Here is a 25,038-nt window from a genome sequence, read left to right as displayed (position 1 = left end):
CTTTACTACATCTGGGAGGGAGCTGTCAATTGCAGGCTGTCTTCCCCTGATCCTCTGTCTTCACCCCCATTACCAGTCGGTTGCCAGTCATCAGCCCCTGCCTACAAGGCATCAGAGAACAGGGCCAAGGCCAGAGTGCTAGCTGAGGATGGCAGGTCCCCCAGCTGCAAACAAGAATAATCTCGTCCTCATGCGGTTGCTGGGGAGGATTCGGCGGGCTACCGCGTCATAGGATGCACTCTAGCCGTAGCTTTAAAATATTTATTCTGCCAAGAGCTAGTGCACTCCTGTTGTGGCCATTAGTTTCCCTGGACTGCCTAAGAAAGTCCCACAGCTGCGTGGCTTAAAAACAGAAGTTTATTCTCTCACAGTTCTGGATGCCAGAAATGCAAAATCAAGGTGTGTGCAGGGCTGCGTTCCCGCCCAGGCTCTGAAGGGGCGGTTCCATCCCTCCCAGCTCCACCGGGGGCGCTGGCTTGTAGACACATCACCCCCGTTCTGCTCCGTCTCCCCATGGCCTCTTCCCTGGATGTCTGTGTCTGTTCTTATACAGACACCCCTCAATGATGGATTTAGGGTCCACCCCAAAGCAGTGTGACCTCAACTTAAATAAGCTAATGACATCTACAAAGCCCCACACCCAAATCAGGTCACATTCTGAAGCTCTGGATAGACATGAAAAGATACTATTCAACCCAGTACAGGTGCAAAGCCCTATGAGGACCCAACAGATGGGGTCCCTGCTCGAAAGAAATTCACAGCCCATAGGCTGTTTCTTCCTTTGTTTTGTCTTCTCTCTTCTCTGCGGGCCTCTCCCTGAGTGCTGCCTCCATGCCTGTCCACCCTGTGGCAGAAGAGGCCAAGGGGAGCCCCAGTGCAGGTCCTGGGCCTCTGGGCACTGCCCCTGGGCTGACAGGACAGTGCCGCCTGAGAGCTGCCATGGTTTTCTCATTTCAGATGGCAGAGCAGCTCATGACCTTGGCCTACGACAACGGCATCAACCTCTTCGATACCGCAGAAGTCTACGCGGCGGGCAAGTACGTCGTGTCTTTTCTCGTGGGAAAAAGCCATGGCTCCCCTGGGAAGAGCCTAAGCTTGTCCTGTGGCTCTGCGTCCCCAGATGGTTCACCCCTCCCACTCTGCCCGCTTTTCTAAACTCTGAATGGCTCGAGGACACGTGGTTTTCATGGGGCCAGAATCGTAGCACACTTGGACACTGGTCACTTGCCAAACTCCCCCTGTGTCCATGCACCGAGATGACCTCAGCCCCTCTGGTGCCCGAGGTGCTGTGCAGGGCTGCGATTAAGCTGTCATCCGGGGCTCTCCTGCCGTGCCCGTGACCTGCGGCCAGCCCCACACACCTGACATTTTCACGTCTTAATGGTGCAATTAGGGCTGCAGAGAATCGGGGCCTCTGGAGCTGGAGAGAGTGGGGTCCTGCGAGCCGAGCGCTGTAGGAAGCACTTCCTATTTGGCCATGAGCTTTGCTACTCAATTATGTAAAAGCCCTCCTCAGCCAAGGCTGCTGGCTTCAATTTTAAAGACGGGCTGTAATCAAATCATCCACTCTCCTGCATCAGGTTTCCAAAACGCAGCTTTGTTAGTGAAGTCATCTGTTGGCTGTCTTTCCTCCTCCCTCTGGCCCCTCCTGCCTGGGGCGAGCCAGGTTCCCTTCAGCTGGGCTGGCTGCAGCCTGGCCTGCTATGCACCGCGGCTGCGGGCCAGCACCTGCCTCGCCAGGCTCTGGGTCAGCGCCTGCAGCCTGCATGGGGCCCACATCAGGGAACCCAGCTGGGCCTCTGCTCAAGTCCTCACCCAGGGTCCTGACAGCCCTGGGGGCCTCCACTGGGACCCCCAAATCTCCTCTAACCTACATCATCAGCCCTCGGCCCCGCCTGACACCACAGCCCCTCCCAACCCCTCCAAACTGGCAGCTGCTTCCCATCAAAGCAAACCGCTTTCCAGACAGGTGATCCCAACAAAGGTCAGAGGTGGAGAAGCCTGGTGCAAAGCCACAGGCGCCCTCCCCCCATCCCGCTGTGAGCGCCCCAGCCTGTGCCCTGGCACTGCGCCCACAAGGGCGTGCGGGAGGCAGCTCTGTGCAGCTCCCTGTGCACGGGCCCAGCACACTCCAATTCACCGCAGCCACACTCTCTGTGTCACTTTCTTCACTTCCTCCTGATTAAGGGACACCGAGGGCTGGCTTGCTAGGACAAGCACACTGGGTCCTGGACAGCCTCGGGGCATCTTGGAATCCCCTTGCCAGGAGCCCAGGAATCGGGGAGCGGCCTTGTGGGTTGTTGCCCTTGGAACCCACTGCCCTCATCCTGCCCACCACTCCTCTCCAGCTTCTGTAGCTGTCTCCTCACCCCCATTGATGCCTCGGTGCCAGCAGTCACCCACACTGTGTGCCAAGGGACAGGCAGACAGAAGCTGCTCAGGGCACAGAGCCGCCAGGCAGCTCCAGCAGTGGTGGGCCAGGCACTGTCCCTCGCACCAACCAGGGTGCCAACCACAAAGCTTGCTGAGTCGCCCTGCTTCTCATGCTGACGCTAATTTGGACGCTTCCCAGAGAGCTGCAGGATTTGTGTCCCCCTGGACAGGTGCCAGCCTCACCAAATCCACAGCCATGAGAATCCACGACCACCAGCAATAGGCTTTGGTTAACTCTGTCTACGGCTCCTGTAACCTCAGGACCACGGCTTGCTTTTCTCTCCTCCTCCTTCCCTGGTCCTTTGTCCCACAAGTAAGGGACCAGGGAATAAAAGGAAGAGGGCCAGGGCTGAGTGAATGTCTACGCATCCTGACCAAGGACAAGAGCATTCAGAACGTATTCTAAACAGCTTGCAAATTAGAGCCCGTTGTTTCCGAGTGGATGATTCAGACACTGTTATAATTGAATGTGGCACTGAGTGTGGATCACTCTCTCTCCGTTGTTTCCCCTCAGAAACATTTTGCTACACGCAAAAAGTTCTTAAAAGCTAAACGTTCAAAAGTTAAAAATCGAGCACTGCAGTGCCAAGTGAGGCTGGACCAGCTCACCCATGACTCCGGCTGGCCCCAGCGAGTTTGGTGCAGGGCCCAGAGTGACGCCAAACAGAACAGACAGCAGTCAGCATGGCATCTGTCTGTCTATTGTCCAAAAGCAAGAAACCAGAGGGACATGGGCACACACGCACACCCTCTGCTGCAGATGCAGCCCCTGCCCTGAATACATGTTCATTGTCTCCGAAAACAGATGAATAATTTACCTTTCAAAAACATACTTGCCTTGGGCTGGCCGAGAGGCTCAGTTGGTTAAGAGCTCGCTCAAGAGTTTGAGCTCTGAGCAACAGCGGTTCGAGTCCAGCCCAAGCTGAGCAGCCGCTGAGCTGCCAACAGGTAGCAGGATGGCTCAGCTAAAAAACAAACAAACAAAAACAAAAACATACTTGCCTTGAAACTTCACCCACGTGGTGCTGCCTTTTCCCCGGTGAGTTTGCAGCAGGCCAGGAGGACTTGGGCTCCCTCCTCGTCTGAGAGCCTCAGACAAGGCCTGTGGGGCCACATGCCCGTGGCCACCTCCGTGGGGAAGTAACACAGACGCTCCCAGGCTGGCTCTCTGGAGTGAGCTGCCTGAGCCAAGGCGGGCGTTAACAGCCTGGCTCTCTGGCCCCAGTGGCATCTTCACAGCGGGGTCAGAATGGCCGATTGTCACGGTGGAGTGGGGTTTGATGTTTCTGTTACGCTTTAATGAAATCTCCGTGTCTGTCTTTTTTTTGCAGAGCTGAAGCTGTTTTAGGGAACATCATTAAGAAGAAGGGATGGAGGTAATGACTGCTGTCTCTGTGGTCGGTGTCCAGGGCACACACACAGGAGGAGCCTGGAGAGGGGAGGTGGCAGGGAGGGCTCCGTGAGGGGCAGATGCATTCTGGGGTCTGGGATGGGGTGGGCAGGCTGCCCAGGGCGAGCGTTGGCTTGGGTCCCGGTTTGCCAGAGGAGTGCCCAGGGTTGGCTTCATCGGCCCTTGTACAGCCAGCCCCCCTTCCTAAGACCTGGAAGCCCCAGAATATTTCTTGCTGGGAAGGGAAGAATGTCCCAGAATGGAGGCAGCCCTGTGCTTCCTCCAGAGGGAGTGAGGTTCTCACGGAGGGCAGGCGGCCCGGGGAGCCAGGGGCTGTGGTGAGGCGAGGGAGCTTCCGCTGCGTCAGTCGCCAAGTGGGGTGCTCCATTCGGTGCTCCAGGACAGGGGGCGTCTGCTTGAGAGTGAGTCGAGTGGAGGCCCTGGCGCCCCAGCTCCGCCCCTCCACCTGTCACCCAGCTTGTCCGCCGCGATGCAGAAGGCCGGGGTCCCGGGCTGCAAAGCTGACTTGAGTTAGGCCAGAAAGCGCTGGACATGAGCACTCCCCAGATGGCCCCCGTACATCAGGGGTGCTGCCAGGAGGAGAGGGGTGCAGAGTCCTTCCCCGGGGCTGGAATCCACTGTTCTTCCCTGTCCACAGGGCTTGACGAGTGTCCCGCCTCTCTGGAGCCCGTGTCCCCACCTGTAAAGCAACCACTGTCTTGATTTCCCTGGTAGGGCTGTCCTGAGGCTCAAACAGCCCAAGTCTGTAAACACCCCCCTACCCCCGCCCAGCCCAGGGCCGGACGTGTCACACTCACCTGGGAAGGGACACGGACGTGTCACACTCACCTGGGAAGGGACAGCTGTTAAGACTGATCTTCACCACAGGACTCCCCTTCCCCGTGTCCCTCTGGGCTGACCCCCCCCCACTCCCCGCCAGGAAACAGGGCAGGAGCCTGGGGTCCCTTGTCAGGCAGTTCCCACCCTCCTTGGACAGGACAGGCTGAGGCTTGCTGCACTTTGGGGCCCCCCAAGCCCCAGACCCCAGCTTCATCTGAAGTGGCAGACACACCCTGGGACCCCAGCGTCTTTCTTCTCAGGAGCACCAGAAGCCATTATAAAGCTGGGCCGCCCCTCCAGGCCCCTGGCGAGTGCCGCTCAGAATCAGGCTTCCACGCGGGTGACGGTCACCCTCCTCTGGCCGACGTTGTTCCTCCCTGGCTGTAATTGACACCAAAATAAATTCCTTCTCACTCTCTAAGTAAAGTCAGTTGCATGCATGAGCAAGTCCTCTGGTTAAACCTCAGGTGAGCACACGGAGACTTGTATTAGGTCACCCCTCCTGCCTGGAGGTGACCCCAGCTGCCTGTGCTTGTGGCTCTGAGCTGTTTCCTGAGCAGCCGGTGGGGGGGGGCACAACCAGAGGCGTCATTCTCACCCCTCCCTTGGGAAGGGTCAAGGGCAAATGAAGCCAGGAACAGCCATCATTATCTCCCCAGCCCTGTACCCACCCCCATCCAGGAGAAGTCATGGGGTCTGTATTTGCCTCATGTGGATTTAAAGTGGGAGAACGGAATCTATGCCCTTCCCCCACCACCCCTGGCTCTCAGACGCCCCAGCCCAGACTCGCCTCAGCATCACTGAGCTCCCCTCACGACCCAGGTCCTATCCCTGCCCCAACCTCCCCCTCCCTCGGTGCACCCCCGGCCCCTGCCTGCTGTCCACACCCAGGTTTCCTGAAACACTGTCAGTGCTTGTCAAGCCACCCACCAGAGCCCTGTGTGGCCGCCAGCCCTAACCTGACGCCCAGTCTCTGCCCCCCACTCCCTCAGTCTGCTTCCTATATACTGAGCCTTGACCCCCCCCATTCCTCGAGACCTTCCTCTACCTAATACCGACTGCACCCCCTCCTCTGGGTTCGTCTGTCAGGCCCCCGCTGCCTGACTTAGAGTTACACCTTTAGTTCGTTGTAGTCATGTAACTGGTTAGTTAATTGCACCTGTGAGTTGTCTCCTGACTCCACAGGGAGCCCCAGGACCCAGGCTCGGCCCACTGCGAACATCAAATCGTAGAGAGGCGCCCCATTTTACCACCGTGCTCGCAGATGAGAAGGGTGTTAGGACCCCTGTGTGAGAGCTGAAGACGGTCGGAGGTGGGAGCACCCCAAGGGGCCACGCCCAGTAACACCCCTCCTTCTCTTCTGTCCACAGACGATCCAGCCTGGTCATCACCACCAAGATCTTCTGGGGAGGAAAGTAGGTGCAGCCGTGGGTGGCGCTCCCGGCAGGGGTCAGGGCCAGCGGCCACAGCCCCACATCTGCCGACACCCCTGGGCAGGGGGAGGACAGTCGTCCTGGGGAAGCAGAGGGTGCATGGGGTCTGTCCTGGACAGGCCAGCCTTGGCCGGGAGCCCAGGGCAGCTTCCTGTCCTTGGTGCCCGCAGCAGGAGTGGGCTGGCATTTGTGCAGCTGCCTGCCCCGGCTGGTGCCCACCCTGTTAGGGCACATCCGAGTTCCAAAACAGCCGCTTCCGCTGAGTTTGTCTTTTACTCAAACCCTGTTAAATTTTTATTTTTACTTTCGTGGGTCTGTTACTTTTTCTGATTACAAAGGTAACATCTTAAACATTCTGGAAAACAGAAAATCCGTGAACTGTCCAAACCACTCCACCTTCCCCGGGCCACAGAGCACTCCAGGCGCCGGGCCCCATGTTCTCTCTGGGGCTGGACAAAATTGGCTTCATAGGAAGTATAAATATGATACATTCTTAAACTTAAAAAAACAAACAATCCAAGCCAAGCGGACGAGCACATTGAAAACCAGAAGCCACGCGGCCCCCAGGACAGCCCAGGCCTCCCCCCGGCCTGCGTGAGCCCATGGCATGTGCTTACCTTTTTTTTTTTTTTTGCCTAACATTGCATCACAAGCATTTCCCCCCAAACTGCAGTATCACTCATGCTGTCAGCTTGTTTTTCAGAGCGGAGACTGAAAGGGGTCTTTCCAGGAAGCACATCATAGAAGGTGAGGGGGGCTCTGGCTCCACACAAGCCCCTAAACCCATGCCATCCTCCCTGGATGCAAAAGTGAAGAAAACAGTGCCCTTCCCCCCACCAGTGATAGGGCGCAGGGCCCCTCGCCCGGGAACAGCCAGGGCTCTGCTCTGACCCTCTCCTCCCACCCAGGCTCACGCAGGGTGGACCCTCCACGTCATGAGGGAGGGGGCAGGGGTTGGGCAGGGCCAGGCCAGTGTCACCCTTGTTGTCTCGGGGGAGGTCACAGGCAGGCCTGGGCTTCCCTCCGGTGCTGCTGGGTGACCGTCAGTGAGGGACATCAGCTCCCCAGGCCTCTGAGGCAGCATCTGTGCAATGGGCGCAGTGAGAGCACCTGGGGTCACTGGAAACCAGGAAGACCTCAGGTGACGGTGGGTGTCGGGCCCACAGCCCAGGGCTCAGCACAGGAGTGCAGGGAGCAGGAACAGCTTATCATGTCTGTACTGTCCTGCCTCGTCTATCCATGTTCATCAAAGTAACACACTCCCCGCACTAACAGGGAGCCGCTTAGGAGGCCTTGCTGCCCGCCCCGCCCCATCCCACAGCCCCAACACCGCACTCTGAGCTCCGTTCTGGACCGTTGCCATGTACGAGTTCACGATCTGTGCGTTTCAGACACCATCAGCCCTGGGTGTGATAAACGCTACGTGCAGCTCTCCCTCCGCGTCAGCTAACCTAGCTCTCCCAGTTATCCCGGGGCCACCAGAAAGCCGAGGAGGGCGCCCCCTTCATTCAGCCGCAGGACGCTGGGCCTGCGTGTCCCTCCACCGAGTCCTCCTGAACAGGCAGAGCCCCCTTGGGTGGGGTGCTCCCACTCTTATGCTGGCTTCCCGCAACCCCAGGTGGCACTCATTCCCAGGGCCAGGGGCCTCGTCCCTTTCGTCATTGGCTCAGGTGAGGGCCCAAAAAAGTGTGTGAAGATGGTGACAGCCCCCCTGATTTGCTCCCCCAGGTCTGAAGGCCTCCCTGGAGCGGCTACAGCTGGAATATGTGGACGTGGTGTTTGCCAACCGCCCAGACCCCAACACGCCCATGGAAGGTAGGTTCTCTACCAGCTGGCCGGGCCTGGCGCCGTTCCCAGGAGGTTCTGAGCCTGAGGCTCTGATGGCCGCCAGCACAGGCCCCCAGGCTGGGCACCCAGGCCAGGTGGGAGGGGAAGGCCAGGCCTTCCTGGTGGAGAGCAGGGGTGAGCAGGCGAGGAGGGCCTGAGCTCAGCTCTGATGGCCGTCCCCCGCCCCCCAGGTGTGCCCTGCACCTCCAGGCTGAGCCCCGTCCCTGCTGGGTCCACACCCGGTTCCTCGCCCTGGGTTTCGCACTGCTGGAATGGTCTCTCAGCAGTTAATGTGCTGTAGCTCAATGCAGTCACAATATGATGACTCAGCTGCACCTTCTTCCTTCCTTTCAATCACCTTCCACTGGGAGGTTACAGGCCTTTTGCTCTGGGGGATAAACTATTAACTTGGCGCAGAAAAAGACAGCGGTTTGGGTTTCTTAGGCCACACTTATTCTTCCGACTCCATCTCCACCCCTCCGATCTCCCCCACCTTCCTGCCTCAGGCATCTTCCCGGTTGTGCTTTCCTGCTTTGGGGACTTGAATAATTAAGTTGCGTTCAAGTTATTTCTTTCATGTGTTTAGTATATACTTTCACACATGCGCGTGTGTGTAATGTGTGTGTGTGTGTGTGTGTGTGTGTGTGTGTTTAACGAGTATTCTGCGGAAAGTGATTTGTGCCTCCCTCCCGTGCCCTTTGTCATACCGCGCCTCTCCATGTTCCCACAGCTATAAACTCTGGTCTCTTTAAATCTTTCTTTTATCACCAGGGGACCCATTTAGTTCCTCCAAGTCCAGGACATTCATCATAGAAGGTACACAGTACCCTCGGCCCGACTATTGACTTCTGTGTCCAAGCTGCATTTTATGAGACAGTGATTTTATTTACACAACTCTCCCCCTGATGACAAACTTCTCCATAAAATGCATAAGGGAAAATAAGTGCCCTCTGAGAACATCTTGCAAGTGAAGGAGGAGCCCCCGCCCAGGCCACGCTGTCAATCCCTCCCTCCCGTCTGTCCATCCTTCCGTGTGCATGTTCCCGCCCCGCCTGGCATTGCTGTGACCCTTGGGGGCCGGCCGGCTGTCTGCCGGGGCCGCCTCTTGATTTGGGGATGCTGTGATCAGCGCCTGAAACCTTGACCCTGGATGGGCTGGGAGAGACCAGGTTCCCACTGAAGCGAACACATCGGGGACCCCAGCACACGTGGCCCCGGCAAGTTGTATCTTCTCTGTAGTTCCTGTTTGCTAAGCTCCTACCCCAACCAGAAGCAGTGAACCCCAGGGTGAGCCGCCCATCCAAGGCCCACCGGTTCCTCCATGAGTGTCCTGGCTGATGTGGTGCTCACGTGCCCTGGGAGGGCTGGGCCACCTGCCACTCTCACCCCTCGCCATGTGACCTGACCTCTCCCCTGAAACGGAATCATTCTCGCCCTTGAAGAATACCTACATGAGCCAGGGAGACTCGGGACCCAGCAGCCTCTGACGCTGCTTATCTCTACCCGCCCCTAAGCTCAGGGCCTCCAGGACCCCACCCCATGGGCAGGCAGGCCTAGGTCCCCCTGGGACCGGGCTGCGTGCCACATTGGCAGGGCTCCTGCCTGCCAACTGGCACTGCCACCTGACCCCCCCATGTATTATTTGTGACATGGCAGGAGATGCCATGGGGTTTGGCAGCAGCTGCAAGGATGTGGTCCCCCTGCTCCTGTCCTACAGCATTAAATATTGAGGTGAAGGACAGTTGTCCTTGTTTCTGGGGCCACTGACATCACGCTTGGGCAGAAGTGCAGAGTGCCACTCTCCTGTGTATGGACTCCACGCCTAGCCTGCCACCGCCCGGGACCCTTGGGAATCCCAGAGCCTTTGCATAGGACCCCCTTCCCTCAGAGACCAGCCCCAGGTTCTCGCAGGCCCCCACCCGTGACCTTGTCCCCCAGACCCTGTGCACTCCCCTCTCTGCATGAAAGGGTTGCTGCAGTGCACTGTGTGGTCCCCCGTTAGGAGAGAGCTGTGCAAAGGAGCCAGGCTAGTGAATGGGGGTGCGCTCCGGCTCCCTCTCTCCAGCATGTGGACCTGAGCCTTGGCTGAAAACAATCGGCAGTTACGCTGCATGGTCGCAGGTGCCCCCAAGAGTGTTTCTAAAGAACCCAACAAGGAGAGCCCGGCCGGGAGCCTGGGCTCAGGGTGTGGATGTGGGAAGATCTCTTCCTGGGACCCTCAGGCCTCTCCAACCAGGTGCTGTCCTTCATGTCAAATGGTGTTGGCAGTTAAAGCAGTGGCCCATTGGTGGTCCCAGAGGGGTTCGGGCTCCCCTGCCAGCCAGCCCTACTCCCTGAGATGAGCAGAGAGGAGCCCAGTCTTGACCTTGGAATGAAGCAGAGGGCAGGGCTCGGCCTGCAGGCATGGAAGTCCAGTTGTGATTTTTAGGGGTCCTGGGCAAGCCCTCTGAGGCCACCACCCCAGAAGCCCCAGCTACCTTAGGTTTCTACTAAGGGTCCCCTGCGGCAAGAGTCAGTGTCGTGCTTTGTTTCAGAAACACTTGGTCTTCAACTCGACTTCCCGCGCTGCCTCGGGCAGCTGAACTTGCAAGCACTGTATGGGGCTTGGAGAAGCCTGAGGGGAGTCCTCACCCCGCAAAGCTAGGAGACATTGGAAATTTAAAAATTGGAGGCCAAGTGCTGTTTTAAACACCACAACATTCCCATGAGGCGGAAACAGCCTAGGAGGGAACTATAGCTGGCAGACTTTAATTTCTCAAAACCTTTCCTGAGTCCGAGGGAGAATCTGCTATGTAGGTGGGGGAGGTTCCCTTTTCTCTTACTTAAAAGGCAGGCCTGGGGTTTCTGCCATTTCGTTCTTAGGACATTGCCAGTCTCAGCTGCCCAGTACTCAGGTTGTTTCCAGAGCACTGGAAACTGACCCCCGTTGTCCTGGAAGCCAAAGCCACCACCATTCCTTGCTGAGGCACACTCTCCAGCCTAGCGCGGGGCTGACTTGAGAAGCTGGGACCTGGCCCAAACGGGGCTGTCCATGTCTCCTTTGGGCTCTCCTTTGGGACATGTGGAGAGCTCCAGCCTGCAGCCCCCACTCTGGGACACCCCCCCAGGGCCCCACGCCATGCCCTTTGTCCCTACAGATGCCATCGTCACCTCTCCCTTCAGTTCCCCGGGTCCCACTGAGAACTGGGAATGGCCCGAAGTAGCCGACCAGAGACAGCAAACACTGTGTTGACTGCCTGTTGCCTCCTGCCAGTCTCAGGGGAACCTTAACCCGTAGCTGGTTCTCCCTGAGGACCAGGGTCCCTGATTCTCCCCGGACTAGAGAACTCCCCGCCTTCCAGCGTCTAGCGTCACATTATTGGGTCTCACCTCCCCTCATCCCTCTAACCTGCCACAGAAACATCCCAGTCTATCCATAACCCATTATTCAAAGCTTCCGTAAGACCTGTAACTGTTTGGGGAAATGGTTTTCAAGGCCAGCTTCTAGGGCGGAGGTGACACTTTTCTCTGTCGTCTCAGAGATCCCCTGCCACACCCGACTTCGGAGCCAGGAAGTACACTGCTTGCAAGCCATCTTCGCAGCACCCCTTCCCTGCTCCCGGCGCCCCGCCTGTTTGCAGAATGTCCCCAGGCTGGGCCCTGTGCCCCCCGGCCACCCTCCCACCTCCTGTTTCCCCTTCTCTCGTGACAGAGACCGTCCGTGCCATGACCCACGTCATCAACCAGGGGATGGCCATGTACTGGGGCACATCGCGCTGGAGCTCCATGGAGATCATGGTATGGGCTTCTCGGTGTGTCCATCCACGAGCAGGCGCTCCCTGACCCCACTGTGAAGACCCGGGGCTCTGGCAGATCCAGGGCGTTGGTCGCGATTACACAGATGACTGTGACAGATGGGGGTCACAGCCACAGGCCTCACAGATGGGGGAGTCTTGGCTTCAGAATGGGGTGCGACCTGTCTGGGTTAAGACAGGGCTTAACCTCTCAGAGCCTCACTTGCCCCACCTGGTGAACAAGACCACTAGGATGACCGCCCCCTCATGAGGCTGTTGTGAGGATTACCTGAGAGAACAGGTGTGACGCTCTTAGCGGAGGTCCTGGAGCTCAGGTGCCAGCAACGGCAGGCCCTGGCACTGAGCTCTCATGTCTCCCAGGTGCCGTTAGACTCAAAGGTTTCATGTGGACTCGCTCCCACTTAATCCTCACAACGCCCTGCGACGTAAGCGCTGCCGTCATCCTGGTTTTCAGATGTGCACGTGGAGGCACAGAGAGGTTACGTTACATGCCCAAGGTCACACAGCTCGGCTGAGATGAATGCCCAGGCCGTGCGGCTCAGAGTCTGGGCAGCCTCAGCATGTGAGCAGCTGTTGGGACCCCGGGCGTCCATCTCAGAATCCATGATGATTCCCCCTCACCTACACTTTCAGGGAAGCGTCCCCTTCGCTGTCATTTCCCTCCATGGGAGCCATTAGAGGCCGAGGGCAGCAGATGCTTCTTGATGTTTCTGGAGTGTCCCAGCAGGACCAGCAGGGTGGCTGTGTGCTCCTCAGAGGCAGGCACCTGGGGTGGGGGTGGGAGAAGGGGGGACAGAGGCCTGGGGACTGCGTCCTCCCAGTCCCCGCTCTGGGGCCGACCCACCACCCTTGCCTCCAGGACCCCTTGGATCGGTGGGGTTTCTCCTCGAGTGAGTTCCAGCTTTCCACTTCATCAAAGAAATTAAGCAGGGTTTTCAAGTGCAACATAACCCTAGCAGCCCTGGCACTAACCAGCTTTGGCATTTGCGGCATTGATGTGCATTCGGCATCTTTCTGGAGCTGCCTGGAGCCAGCAGCGTCTTCTGCCCACTTCACAGATGTGGACGCTGAGTCTGTAGCTAAAGGGAAAAGGGCCCCCAGGCCGGCGGACAGGGCTTCCCCAGGGGCCTGTCTGCCGGCATCAGCCCTAGCTCGCGCCCACCCGGTCTGTGGAGTGGAGGCCTGAGCACCAAGCCCCAGAAATGGGTGGATGCCAGCCACTCTCCCTCCTGACCCAGCGTTCCCTGCTCCCGGGTCCAGGGCCCTGGAGTGACCATCGTGATCAAAACAGTAACTGCACAGATGATAGGCACTGAATATCCACCCATGTAGGCACTGAGGGCTGTAAACACCATTGGCTCATTTGACCCTCACGACAGATGGGGAAACTGAGGCACAGAGGGGCGAGCCCCTTGCACAAAGCCTCCCAACTAACATGCCAGAACCCAAGTCTCACTACTGGGTGTGCTCCCCGCTCAACCCCTTCAGCCTTGGGGTCTAACGACCCACCACCCCCTTTTCCCGGGTTCATGGTGGGGCCTAACGGGCTCCCCGGAAAGCTGTAAGAAGCGGGAGGGGCAGGTTGGCCAGCCCTTCCTGGAGATGCCTCTGTGTCTCCTCCCTGCTGCCCACGCGGTGCCTCTAGACCCGCTGCCAGGTAGAGACCGTCAAGCCCCTCTGCACCCACAGGAGGCCTACTCCGTGGCCCGCCAGTTCAATCTCATCCCGCCCATCTGCGAGCAGGCCGAGTACCACATGTTCCAGCGCGAGAAGGTGGAGGTGCAGCTGCCTGAGCTCTTCCACAAGATAGGTGGGCTCCCCGCCCTGCACAGCCCTCTCCCCCGCCTCCCAGGACCCGGGGCTGACCCCCACTGGCATTCCTCACTCAGGAGTGGGCGCCATGACCTGGTCCCCTCTGGCCTGCGGCATCGTTTCTGGAAAGTACGACAGTGGCATCCCACCCTACTCAAGGGCCTCCCTGAAGGTAAAGGAGTGGCCGGGGGAGGGGAGGGGACTTTGGGCAGACCCCTGTCTTCTGGGTGGTTCCAGGCTGTGGGAACTTGGAGCCCCCGCTGGCCTGAGCCCATGGCTGAAAGGCTGCCCACCCCAGGGGACATGCCCCAGGATAAGAGGCCTCTGTACCCCTCCAAGCGCCACCACTCCCCACCCCCACCCGAGTTCAGCATTCACAACCTGGGCTGGGTCCACATGTGCCATTTGGGATACCCCTCCCCCGTGGACACTCACACACACACTCACACACACACATACACACTCACACTCACACATACACACTCACACATACACACACACATTCACACTCACACACACTCACACACATTCACACATTCACACACACACATACACATTCACACACACACTTGCACACACACACTCACACTCACACACTCTGGCCCATCACTGAGAGCTCTGGACTGAACTCAGGGCCAGGGGCTGCAGACCTCTTCAGTTGTCACTCAAAGGTGACTCCCTGGGACAAGCCCCCCACACACCCACACATCTGGAAGGGATTCAGGGAAAGTCCCCAGAATGCAGGGTTTGGGGGACAAGGAGCAGGCAGAGAAAGGCCTGCCCAGGCCAGGGCAGATCCAGCCCTGGAACCCCCGGCCCCGGATTCGAGGGCAGGGTGGCCTGACCCCCCAACCCCTCCCCACCCTGACAGAAAGGTCAGGTTGCCCCTGGGAGACGCCCCCCATCCCCAGAGCGGGGCCAAAGGCAGCAGCACACCTCCCAGGGACGCTAGGCCTCCTGGGAACGTGTCCACCTCCTTGTCCGGCCTCAGACTCCAGGGTCAGAGTGCAGTGGGTCTCATGCCTCCAACTCCACCCACAGCTGGACATGTTTAGGCTGGGGGGGTGTTGGGGGTGGGGGAGCTGCCTTAGCTTTAAGTGTGGATGAGAGCTGCTGTTTGGGGAGAAGAATATGGAAGGAGCACACGTCACCAGCCATCTGCATACAGAGGTCCAGGTGACCCGCCCTCACCTGTGCGCTCTCCCCGCCCAACCAGGGCTACCAGTGGCTAAAGGACAAGATCCTGAGTGAGGAGGGTCGACGCCAACAGGCCAAGCTGAAGGAGCTACAGGCCATCGCAGAGCGCCTGGGCTGCACCCTCCCGCAGCTGGCCATAGGTAACGGGGCTCGCGGGGAGGGTCCTTGGTGCCTGGGCCCCCCCCCTCCATCAGCCAGCTATGGGTAGTGGGGTCCCACACCCAGGGGAGAGGACTTGGGCCACCTCTCCACACGGGGGCAGTCTGTGCCAGGTCTCCCCCAGCAACCCCCACCTAGCACCACGGAGCACCGGGTTTGCCAGCCCCCTCCTAGGCACCCCCAGCTCCCAGCCCAAGAGGCCAGGTGTCTCTGGACACCTGTGAGGGGCAGGGCGAAACCAGAAAGGGACCCTGCAGTGGGTATCTCCCTCACCTGTGGTCTTGCTGCCCCCCAGCCTGGTGCCTGAGGAATGAAGGGGTCAGTTCCGTGCTCCTGGGTGCTTCCAGCGCAGACCAGCTAATGGAGAACATTGGAGCAATACAGGTGAGTGGGGTCCCTGCTGGGCGCCAGCCTCCCCAGGCCCTTGAGCAGAACTCAGGAGTCCTTGACAGGACCCCCATTACCCATCAGTCGTTTGTCCAGCTCATATTTGTTGAGCACTTACTACGTGCCAAGCACTGTCCTAGGCACCTGGGCTCCATCAGTGAGCCCCCAAAGAGCCCCACCCTGGAGGAGCTGGTGTTCTAGCCGGAACAGACAGTAAATGCTAAATTCAAGAATTGAGGGAATTAGAGGATTTTTCAGATAAGCACTGTGGAAGAACACTAGAGCAAGGTCAGGGTGTCTGGTGGGGCGAGGGGAGGTAGCGCCATGGGCCCGGGGTGAAGGGGCTGTCAGGGTGGCTTGGGGAGAAAGGGGCATGTGAGCAGAGGCTTGGGGGGTGAGGCCTGGGCCGTGCAAACACTTGGGGAAGAATGTTCCAGGCAGAGGAACAGCTGACGGAAGATCCAAGGTCCCAGGAGCCGGCAGGGGGGTGGGACAGGAGCTGAGTGGCCCCCGCAGGACACTGCGCACCGTCTGAGGACCTGGGTGACGATTATGAGTGAGACGGGGCCTGTGTGATGCTGAGCAGACAAAAGGCATGGTCTGACTTGAGTTTTAAAAGCATCCCTCTCTGGCTACCGTGGAGGGAAGACTGGGCAGCAGAAGCAGATGCAGAGATGTGCTGGGAAGTGACAGCGGGGCAGTGGGCGGGGGGAGGTGGAGATGGCAGAGGTGGGTGCAGCCTAGATGTTTGGAAGGCGGACCAAAGGGACTCGCTGACAAACTGGAGGTGAGGCTGACGGAGAGCGAGTCAGAGACGGCCCCTGGGTTTTTGTCACCTGAAAGGGTGAGGTAGAGAAGGCAGGGAAAAGTATTTTTGGGGTGTGGGAATCAGGCGTCTGGCCCTGCAGTCTGCCTCTTATGCCTTCCAGAAGGTTCTGGAGCATTGTGGAGTTTGAGGGGCAGATTATAAACCAGGGCAGGCTTCCTGTCTGCCCCAAACCTTCTGGAATAAAAAAGCAGTGTGGCCCCAGCTGGAGCTCCATGTGGTAAGGGCAGGAGGGGCCTGGGCCCGCGGGGCTGGACGAACGCTCCCTGCCTTCTCCCAGGCCAGGCCCGTCTCGGTGGAATTCTGATTGGCTCTTGTCTTCACACACAGGTCCTCCCCAAGCTGTCGTCTTCCATTATCCACGAGATCGATAGTATTTTGGGCAATAAACCCTACAGCAAAAAGGACTACCGGTCCTAAGAAGCCCCGCGCTGGCCCGGACACTTTCCCTTCCTCTCCTAGTCTCTCTGTTCGCTGCTCGCTTAAGCTGTTTTGAAGCCAAGAGTGTGGTTTGCATCAAAAAGAAAACATGGCACCGAGATGATGTCATCGGGAAAACGTTTCAAAAGTCCCTGCAACGCACCATCCGCTGCTTCCAGGGACCCACGTGGCTTCCAGGGACCTATGTCGTGGCGGGGACATTGATTATTAGAAGGACGGTAAAGTGGTCCCACCCAAGCCTGCAGCCTCTGCTCACCCTCCAAGAAGAAACCATGTTTTCTCCCAACTGCGACCCTTTTCAGAGACTCCTCAAGTCCAGGCCAGGCCGGGCCAGTTGGGGCCTGGGGGCAGGCAGGGCTGGCCACTCCTCTGGGTGCCCCACCTGGTCTTGGTCTTTCTGCGGCCCCCTCTGCGGGGCCTGGACGTTGGGGCTGGGCCTCCCCACGGGGGTGTCCCTCTGGCCAAGGGCTCCAGGTTCTTCCCAACGGGCCTGACCTCAGATGCTTCCCCCACCCCTTGTCCACAGCCACCTGCCCCAGGGGGCCTCTGAGGCGCCTCCCGTGCTGTACCTTGACCCCTACCTCCTCCCTTGCTGGCAGGGGCAGGGATCCAGGGGGATTGGCTCTGCAATTTGGGACCCACAAAAAGTTTGGGGATCTGATTTCAAGCTCATCTCCCCACTATCTTGCTCCCTACACGCAACCAATGAGCCCCATACCAGGGTGGTTCGGAGCACTTGGCAGGGGGCCTGGTGGAGCGGGCTCTAGCCCAGGTCTCCCCAGGGCCCCACCTGCTCTCCCTGCCAGGTACCCAGTCTGCTACCCCATCTGTGCCCCAGAAGGCCCTGAGGTCGTGCACGCTTAGCTAGACTGTGGCTGCTGACCACTCTCGCGGGAGGATGGTGCCTCTGCTCTGCCTGGGGTGATGGCATTGGGTCTGCAGAGAGGACATGCTGAGATCTTTACAGTGAGAGAGGGTCCCTGGGGTCTTCTGCACTGTGTGCCCAGGGCTGGGAGACCTGACACCTAGCAGCAGCCCCCGCAATGTAGGAAAAGATGCCAGGAGCCTCTCCTTGAAGAGGTGCCCCCTGCAAGGCCTCCGATTGGGTGAGGCTGGGGTGTTCCGTCTTGGGCTGCTAAGTGTCTATGTGCTCAGAGCTTATGACCTGGACAGATGGGCAGCGGTGCCGCCCCTGGGACTCCCCACACCCTGTGAAAAGTGGGGATGGCTGGGGTTGGTCATTCCCTTTTATGCTACCCCCCGGCCTGGAACAGATTGGGGACAGGGAGGCAGGCAGGACAAACAGAACCGTCAGCCCCTTTGCAGCCCCAGCCTGGGGCGGGCGGGGAGATCTGCAGCCAGGAGCCCTGCCCCTGTGGTCCTGAGAGGTACCCCAGCCTTTGCTGGCTATGTGGGGGGCAGGAGCCAGGCTCTACAGATGTGCCAGCCCACTGTGGGCGGCCCTGTGTGCCTCCCGCCCTGGGCAGGCAGCGCCTGCCAGCCCCACCTGGGCACCCCACACCCTCACACTCACCCTGAGAGGCGGGCACGGCGGGTCCTGCTTTCATAGATGCTGCCGTTACCAGAGACGCTCCCTGCCATTCTCAGAGGGACTGCCCTCAGTCCTGGCTGGGCTGAAGCCTGGGAGACCCGCTCTGAGAAAGCCACAAAGTCAGGAGGACAGCCTTCTCCACTGCTGACCTTTGTGCTGACCCCGGAGTCTAGAACCTGCCCCCCTCCTCACAGACCAGACCCTTGGGGGTCTTCTCCACCCAGTCTCCTGCAAGCGTCACCCTGTGGGTGTGGGGAGGGGGCAACACCTGTCCCAAAAGAGGTGCCTGACCCACTCCCTGTCACCCGGGGTGGAAGAGTCCTGCCCTGAGGACAGGGCCCTGCATGGGCACTTTGTCCCAGGACCACACAGTGGGCCAAATCGCACCCCCATCACTGGGGAGAGTGGCTGGGCCCCCTCCACACGGCTGCCCCCAGAACGCCCACTGTTGGAGCAGGGACCAGGACTTGTCGCGGGCCCGAGGTGGGCGCTGCTGCCCCCAGGAGCCACACCCAGGAAGGCCGAGCCCCTGTTGGCTGCATGTTTGCCAAACAGGGTCCCCAAGGTTGAGCTCAGCCAAGGCCTAAATGGCCAGTGCCAGGCCCCAGCAGCCCTGGCCCTAGGGCACTGTCCTCAGCCTGGCTCTGAGGTGTCCTGTTCTCCACTCACTGCAGGGAGGACGGGCTCTGCTTCCTGGGGGAGGGCCCCCTGACTTAGGAGGGGGCCGGAGTAGGGCAGAGGAAGTTGGATGGACATCGAAGGGCAGTCAGAGCCTGACAAGGAAAGAACTGGGCAGGGGCGGGCCTGAGAGGCGGGGCCTCCCTAGCCCCTCCCCTAGCCCCTCCTCCTCCCCTTGAAGCCGAATCTGCCCTGGGTCCCTCAGGAGTGCCCTACGCTGGAACTAGGCCTGGTCTGGGGGCAGGGCTAGGGTCAGTCTTTCTTGTTAAGGACACACGGAGCCCCCACCATCGCTCATCCCACATCCGTGGTCAAATCCAAGGTCCCCAAGAGCGGCACAGGCCTCGCTCGCCTTCTGTTCTTTTCCAGTCTTGTAAATATGTGCTTCTCTCTCTCCCTTTTTTTAATGACTGATTCCTCCGCTAACTGCACTCACTCCCTCTGCAGGCGAGACTGCCATACGTCTTGCGCTTCCAAATGCCACTCAGCCGAGACGCAAGCCCGTATTTATGGAATGACAAAATAAAACCCAAGCCCGTAGGGTCCTCGGCTCTCTGCTCCTCTCCTTCCCAGGGGGGCGCACTGCTCCAGGTCAGGGCTGCGGGGAGGGCAGTGGCGGGACGGGGAGAAGGCTGCCACCACTCAGCAGGTTAGAGCCCCCGCCACCGCCGCCACCAAATCCTGACCCTGGAGCCAATGGTGGGTTGGGAGAAATGGGCCCTGGAGGAGAGGCAGAGATCGAGGAACAAGACCCCCTCATCTCTCCATTCGGAATGGAGGTGCCCCCAACACACACACACACTAGTTGCTGGGAGGCTGCTGTGCCCTCTGGGGACAGAGGTCGGGGTCTGAGGAGGGCTGCAGGCTGTCACTGGGGGCTCAGTGTTTGATGCGATGGGGTGTATATTCAGGGGTGCAGGTGGGAAGGGGAGGCACCACCCCTTCTTGGGGTGTCATTCCTTCCCAGCAAGCCCCTCAGCCCCATGCAGCTAGGTCTTGGTGAGAGGTGGCTTCGGGCGACACCCCATTACCCCCACATCCTCCCCTGCCCCCAGCCCTCCCCCTTCCTAGATCAGTGAGAATCTCAGGAAAACACTGATTCAGTCCTTTCCCAAAGGATTTATTAAAACACAGAAAACCAAGACATACACACAGAGTACAAAGTGAGGGGGTCTGTCAGCGACAGGCTCTGTCGAACGTCCCAGTGTCTTCCCGAGGGGACAGGTCACCACTTACAGGGGCTCAGCTTCCAAAGCTCAGCCCCACTCCCAGCTGGGACCCTCCCTCCGGGGACCCTCCAACTGGCTGGAAGTGTCCCCAGCCTCTTGGCTGACCTGGGGCTATCCCAGGGCGAGGGACCCGGCCCCTCAGCTGGGCCAGATGCCACCTGGGTGGGGGTCTGCGCCTTAACATCTCCACTCTGATGCGCGGGGAGTGGGACCCTTCCCTCATCTCCAGGCTCAGGGGCTCAGGCGCCTATCTTGATGTCAGGGGTTCAGGACACACGCACACACCCAACGGGCCCTTTCTGGGTTATTGTACCTAAAAAAATACTTTGTTTAAAAAAAAAATCTGAAAACTAAGGAAGAAATCCAAAACACAACGCCAATGACTTTGGGCTGATATACCACAACCTGTAAATGTCCCGAAATATAAAATCGGGCTGGAGTCGGCTCCCTCGATGGAGGGCACAGGTGCTGTGGGGGGACCCTAGGCCACGGCCAGGCCAAGACCTCAGCCCCTGCATCCCGCCCAAGGCCCTGCCCCTGCCGCCACTAGGGGCTGCCTGCTCCCACGTCCCTGAGCCCACCCTCTACACAAGAGCCCTGGTACCCAACACCTGGGAACCAGGACTACCCGTGTCCCCGGGGCAAGCCCCCGACCTGAGCAGGGGATCCCCAGAGAACCCTGGGAAGGGGCCCCAACAAGCAGGATGGTGGCGCCTGCCCCAGCTGTGGGCGTCAGCAGGACCTCGGTCATAATTTGTAGAAAACAAAGGAGGTTCAGAAGGTGGCTTGCAGGGCGGTCTCTTCACACCGAGTCGGGATGTGCTTCACGTGCGAGTGGCTGTCGGGCGTCCCACATGCCCGCTGGTCACGGTCAGCCCAACCCAAACTCCCCTCGTCACCTGGGAGCCCGGCAGGTGATGCTTTCAGAGACCGGGGCCCAAAGGTGGTTGAAAGCCTACTTGGCACTGGTTTAAATAATAATAAGGTGGCTGCAAACAAAACTGCAGGCTGGCGCTTTGGGATTCTGCCAGCAGCAAAAACCAAATCCGGCCTGAAAATGCCAAAGACGGGACACTCCCTACCCACCACTTCCGGTGGGAGATAACTGATAAACTAAGAAGAAAACATTCTTAAGATCCTTTTTCCTCTCCCAGTCAACCAGAAACCCGCTCCCCAACTATGTCCACAGCACCCCCTTCCTGGGCCTCCGGGGTGCTGGTGGTAGAGGGCAGAACCCTTCCTGGGACCAGCAGTGCCGGGGGCCGGGCCGTCAGTGGGTGCCTGGCTCTGGCATGGTGAGAAGGGCAAAGGGGAGCCTGGCAAGGCCTGGGCCGGGCATAGGGAAGGCAGGGACAGAGGAAGGCTCCCTGGGGAGGACGGGCTGAAAGGGGAGGGACTATGGGCCCCTGGATGGGAGCAGTGGAGACGCAGACCCCTGTCCCTGCTATGTGCCTCCCAGTCTGACACGAGACTGTCCACTGTGGCCAGAGGAAGCTGGCACTGTTCCCAACAAGACCAAGCACAGGGCTGACAGCCATCTGGGAGGGCGGCATCTCAGGGCCCTGGGTGAAGGGGGGCTCGCGGCAGTCACCTCGCCTGTGACCTGAGCCAGGAGCCTTTGTAGGGAGGCACTGACTGGAAGACACACATGCACGTGAACTGCATGGATTGGAATGACCCCACCATTCCCGGAAGGTGGGGTCAGCCACTGCTGCATGTGTGTCCCGGAAACTTGCAGGCCACTTCCAAGATACTCCCCACTCTACCCACACTCAATGCCAGGGCTGGGTTGGCGTTGGAGGTTTTTAACAAGATGGGGTGTGGGACCACCAAGATGGAAGGGGCCTTGGGGGTCCAGCCCTCCAGGGTTCAGAAAGAGCCATTTACAGATGAGGAGATCTGGGGCTCTATGAGGGCCGGCCAATCGCCCAACTGTCCCAAGATGAGCCGCCAAATCCTGGCTCCAGTCCTGGCCTGGGGAGCTGAGCCCAAGCCCCTCTTGGCACCTCCAACCCCAGGCCCAGCTTGCCTGTCACTCAAACAGGATCCTTATTCTGAGCATCCCCCAGGAAGCCCAAGACTCGGAAATCCCTTCCAGGCTGAGCTGGGGCCAGAGGGAGCATCGGACACGGGCCCAGGCCTGGCCCGCTCTCCCCACCCCCACACCTGGGGCCATTACAGGGTACCACCAGCTGGGTGGAGGATGCCAAGACCCGTGTTCCTGGCCAGACTCCAGACAGGAAGCCTGGATGCTGTGTCAGGGAGGCCTGGAGGGGCCATCAGGTCCAGTCCCCGGCCTCCAGCCAGAGCTCTCCCCAAGGCACAGCGAGGGCAGCTACAGTCCTGCCCTGGGTGGCAAGTGCCTAGATCGAGGCCTCTCCACAGACAGGCAGGCATAAGTCCAGGCTCCAGGAAGTGGCCTGCTCTCTCCATGTCTGCAGCCCATGAGACCACACGGGGGAGAGTGTACCTGGAGGTGGGTGTGATGGACCCCCAAGGGCACAGGGCAGGGCCAGGGGCTACTGGGCCACCTTCAGTGCTGCCGTGACCTCTCTGCTGGGATGCTAACAGCCACCTGTCCATAACCCACCCAGCAGAGGCCAAAGTGAAGGTCTCACAGCCCCTATGCAGCCCACACGCACAGGCCTCGCCCCCCCACTCCCGGGAGCACACCTGGGCCTGCCACAGGCCCTACGCTGGTGCCAACAGAGCCCCCTCCCCAAGGAGACCACACACACCTGGTGATCTCCAGCCCTGGCAGGAAGGGGGTAGAATCAACGCTCTGCCCTGACCCGGACATCAGCCAGGTCTCCGCCACTGGACCGGGCAGCTGCCCTGCCTGACCCAGCTGGCCGTGGGGGCCCCACGCAGACAGGGGTCAGAGCAGAGGGCAGTCAGGCAGTGCACACAAGGCTGGATGGGTGGGGGCACAGCGAGGGCTCCGGGGCGGGCACTGCCTCCTCCCTGCCGGGCCGAGTGCATGGCAACAGCAGGGCTTCCGGGAACTTCCCTCCTGTCGGGAGCCCGTGGACACACAGACATGGCACTGCAGGTTAGTCTCCTCCGTATATACTTAACTTTATCAAGACGAACTTGTTCAAGTCTTCAATAGGAAAGTGCAAAAGATGGACAAATAAATGAAATCTCCTCCAGGAAGTCGTTCTGGCAAAGGTGGCCCCAGAGGCCGCGTGGTGTGGCTATGACGCTGTGTGGAGCGCTTGGGTTATGATGAGGTGGCACTTCCAGGCTCCGGCCCCGCCAGGCTGGACCCCGTCCCCCAGGTGATGGCATTCCCTTTCTGTCCCAAGGTGGCAACGACTCCTAAAAAGGCTTTTCTCTCCCGTGGGGGTCAGGCAAGTGACCCGGCAGGCGTGGCTGCAAGAAGCAGGTCACAGTTACGCAGGGGGGCGGTCAGGTCCCCACTGCGGGGAGCACCCCACACCCTGGAGCCACCTCACCCACTGCATGTCACAGGCAGCTGCAATCAGAGGGGGGCCCCCTAGCCACGCCCTCCCAGCCATACCCAGAGTGCCGGAGAGCGCCCCAGAGGTGGCAGCCTGCGGGGCAGCCAGTCTGGAAACAGCCTCCCCTCCTGTACCTCCACGTTCAAGTGCCAGACAGGGCTTGGTGGGGGCCAAGGTGAACTGGCCGTTCCTCCAAAATAAGATCCCCTCTCCTAGCCATGAACACTCACCGCCCCCCAACCCTGAGCCACCCTCCTGGTCCTGGGCAGGGACTGGGATGAGACAAGAGGTGATGTCCTGGGGTACCGCGCTGCCCAGCAGGACAGGGAGGCAGTGTTGCCAGCTGGGGGCCATGGCCTCTGACCCACCGCCGTGGACATGTCCACACAGGGGCATGCCCGAGTGCACCCGCCCTTCGTGCCCCGCTGCCCAGACTTGCAGGGAAGTATCCAGAAGCCTGGAAAGACACGCTGGCCCTAAAACAGTCCCCAGGGTGGAGGGACTTGGGGCAAAGGGCTCCAGGCAAATGCGTGAGACCCTCGGGGCCTGACAGGGCAGCGACGACCACAAGGCTCGGGGCGAGAATCAAACACATGGACCGGGCCTGACTTGCCGAGCCAAGGAAGGGACAAGGGACACTGGGGCATCCACAGGTGGCCTTACCTCGGCTGGAAATGAGCGCTGCAACAGAGGGAAGTCACGGGGACGGCTAGATATCTGTAGAAAGAGAGAAAACCTCGGCTTGCCAAGGGCGGTGCTGGGCAGGCGGGGCCCGCGGGGAGCCCCTGTACATGCTGCCCGGAAGCAGACGGGCACCTACCGGTCACATAGGGCCCCAGGGGCATCTGGTTGTAGTTGACAATCCCTCCCGGTCCAGGGCCCCGGAAGTTGGGCCCAAAGCTGTTGTTGTACATCTGGGAGGAGCCGAAAGAGCCCTGGAGGCAAGGACTCAGGTTTACAAGCCGCAGTCCCACACCGTGGACCCGAGCCCCGGCCCGGGGACACCCAGGACGCGCGTGTCGGGGACTCAGGCCCAGGCCCGCAGGCAGAGCCTCACCTGCTGGATGGTGGGGTCTCCGGCTCGGTTGGTCAGACGGCTGAGGATGCTGCGCTCCGACATCTGGAGGCGGGCGGCCACCGGGGGGATACGGGACAGCATGGAGGGCAGGCGCGTCACATCTGCCTTCATGTCACTCAGCAGCTCCTCCAGCTGGTTCAAGACTGCGGGAGGAAGGGTGGAGGAGGGAAACGGTGATGCAGGTGGTCCAGGCCGGTGCTTACTTACAGGCGCGTGTTACGCACTCGCCAGGCAGCAGACACCAGGGGGCGCGCCTCCCCCGGCCCGCCCACAAAGCGGAGAGACGCCACCCGGGAGAAGAACGGGGCTTCCCAAAGAACTTCTCCTAGGGGCCTGGGGACTGCAGAGACGAGGGCCAGAAACTCTGAGTCAACGCTGGGCTTCCAGCCAGGTCCTCGGCCAGCCTCCGGGCTCCCCGGGAGGCCTGCAGCCCCTGCCCACCCCTGGGGACAGGGCGGGGAGCTCACAGGCAGCGCTGCCTCCGGAAACATCTCCCAC

General features: G+C 59.9%; 2 protein-coding genes across 8 annotated transcripts in view; one reads left to right on the top strand and one right to left on the bottom strand.

Moving 5' to 3' along the window:
- Positions 1-19,314, top strand: part of KCNAB2 (potassium voltage-gated channel subfamily A regulatory beta subunit 2) — a 95,656-nt gene extending 76,342 nt beyond the window's left edge. For 4 of the 6 annotated variants that reach the window (XM_019660372.1, XM_019660371.1, XM_019660373.1 and 1 more), the window contains 11 exons: positions 958-1,037; positions 3,765-3,809; positions 6,034-6,078; positions 6,800-6,843; positions 7,825-7,911; positions 11,615-11,700; positions 13,407-13,527; positions 13,607-13,701; positions 14,746-14,866; positions 15,181-15,269; positions 16,429-19,314. In XM_019660372.1, coding sequence (XP_019515917.1) covers positions 958-1,037; positions 3,765-3,809; positions 6,034-6,078; positions 6,800-6,843; positions 7,825-7,911; positions 11,615-11,700; positions 13,407-13,527; positions 13,607-13,701; positions 14,746-14,866; positions 15,181-15,269; positions 16,429-16,518 — 903 coding nt within the window. In that variant the 3' untranslated portion in view covers positions 16,519-19,314. Of the gene's footprint in view, positions 1-957; positions 1,038-3,764; positions 3,810-6,033; positions 6,079-6,799; positions 6,844-7,824; positions 7,912-8,694; positions 8,740-11,614; positions 11,701-13,406; positions 13,528-13,606; positions 13,702-14,745; positions 14,867-15,180; positions 15,270-16,428 lie in introns of all 6 variants that reach the window. The other 2 variants (XM_019660370.1, XM_019660367.1) reach the window with 1 other exon arrangement.
- A 554-nt stretch (positions 19,315-19,868) lies between these two features.
- CHD5 (chromodomain helicase DNA binding protein 5) overlaps positions 19,869-25,038 on the bottom strand; it is a 63,213-nt gene continuing 58,043 nt past the window's right edge. The window contains exons 39-42 of one of the 2 annotated variants that reach the window (XM_019660365.1): positions 24,520-24,683; positions 24,283-24,397; positions 24,126-24,179; positions 19,869-23,373 (exon numbers count right to left, since the gene is read on the bottom strand). In XM_019660365.1, the coding sequence (XP_019515910.1) occupies positions 24,172-24,179; positions 24,283-24,397; positions 24,520-24,683 (287 nt within the window). In that variant the 3' untranslated portion in view covers positions 19,869-23,373; positions 24,126-24,171. The remainder of the gene's footprint in view (positions 23,374-24,125; positions 24,180-24,282; positions 24,398-24,519; positions 24,684-25,038) is intronic. The other variant, XM_019660366.1, reaches the window with a different exon arrangement.

The sequence above is a fragment of the Hipposideros armiger genome, unplaced genomic scaffold (genome assembly GCF_001890085.2).
Source record: "Hipposideros armiger isolate ML-2016 unplaced genomic scaffold, ASM189008v1 scaffold_316, whole genome shotgun sequence".
NCBI classification, from domain to species: Eukaryota; Metazoa; Chordata; class Mammalia; order Chiroptera; family Hipposideridae; genus Hipposideros; species Hipposideros armiger.
This window is presented reverse-complemented; position numbering and strand designations above follow the sequence as displayed.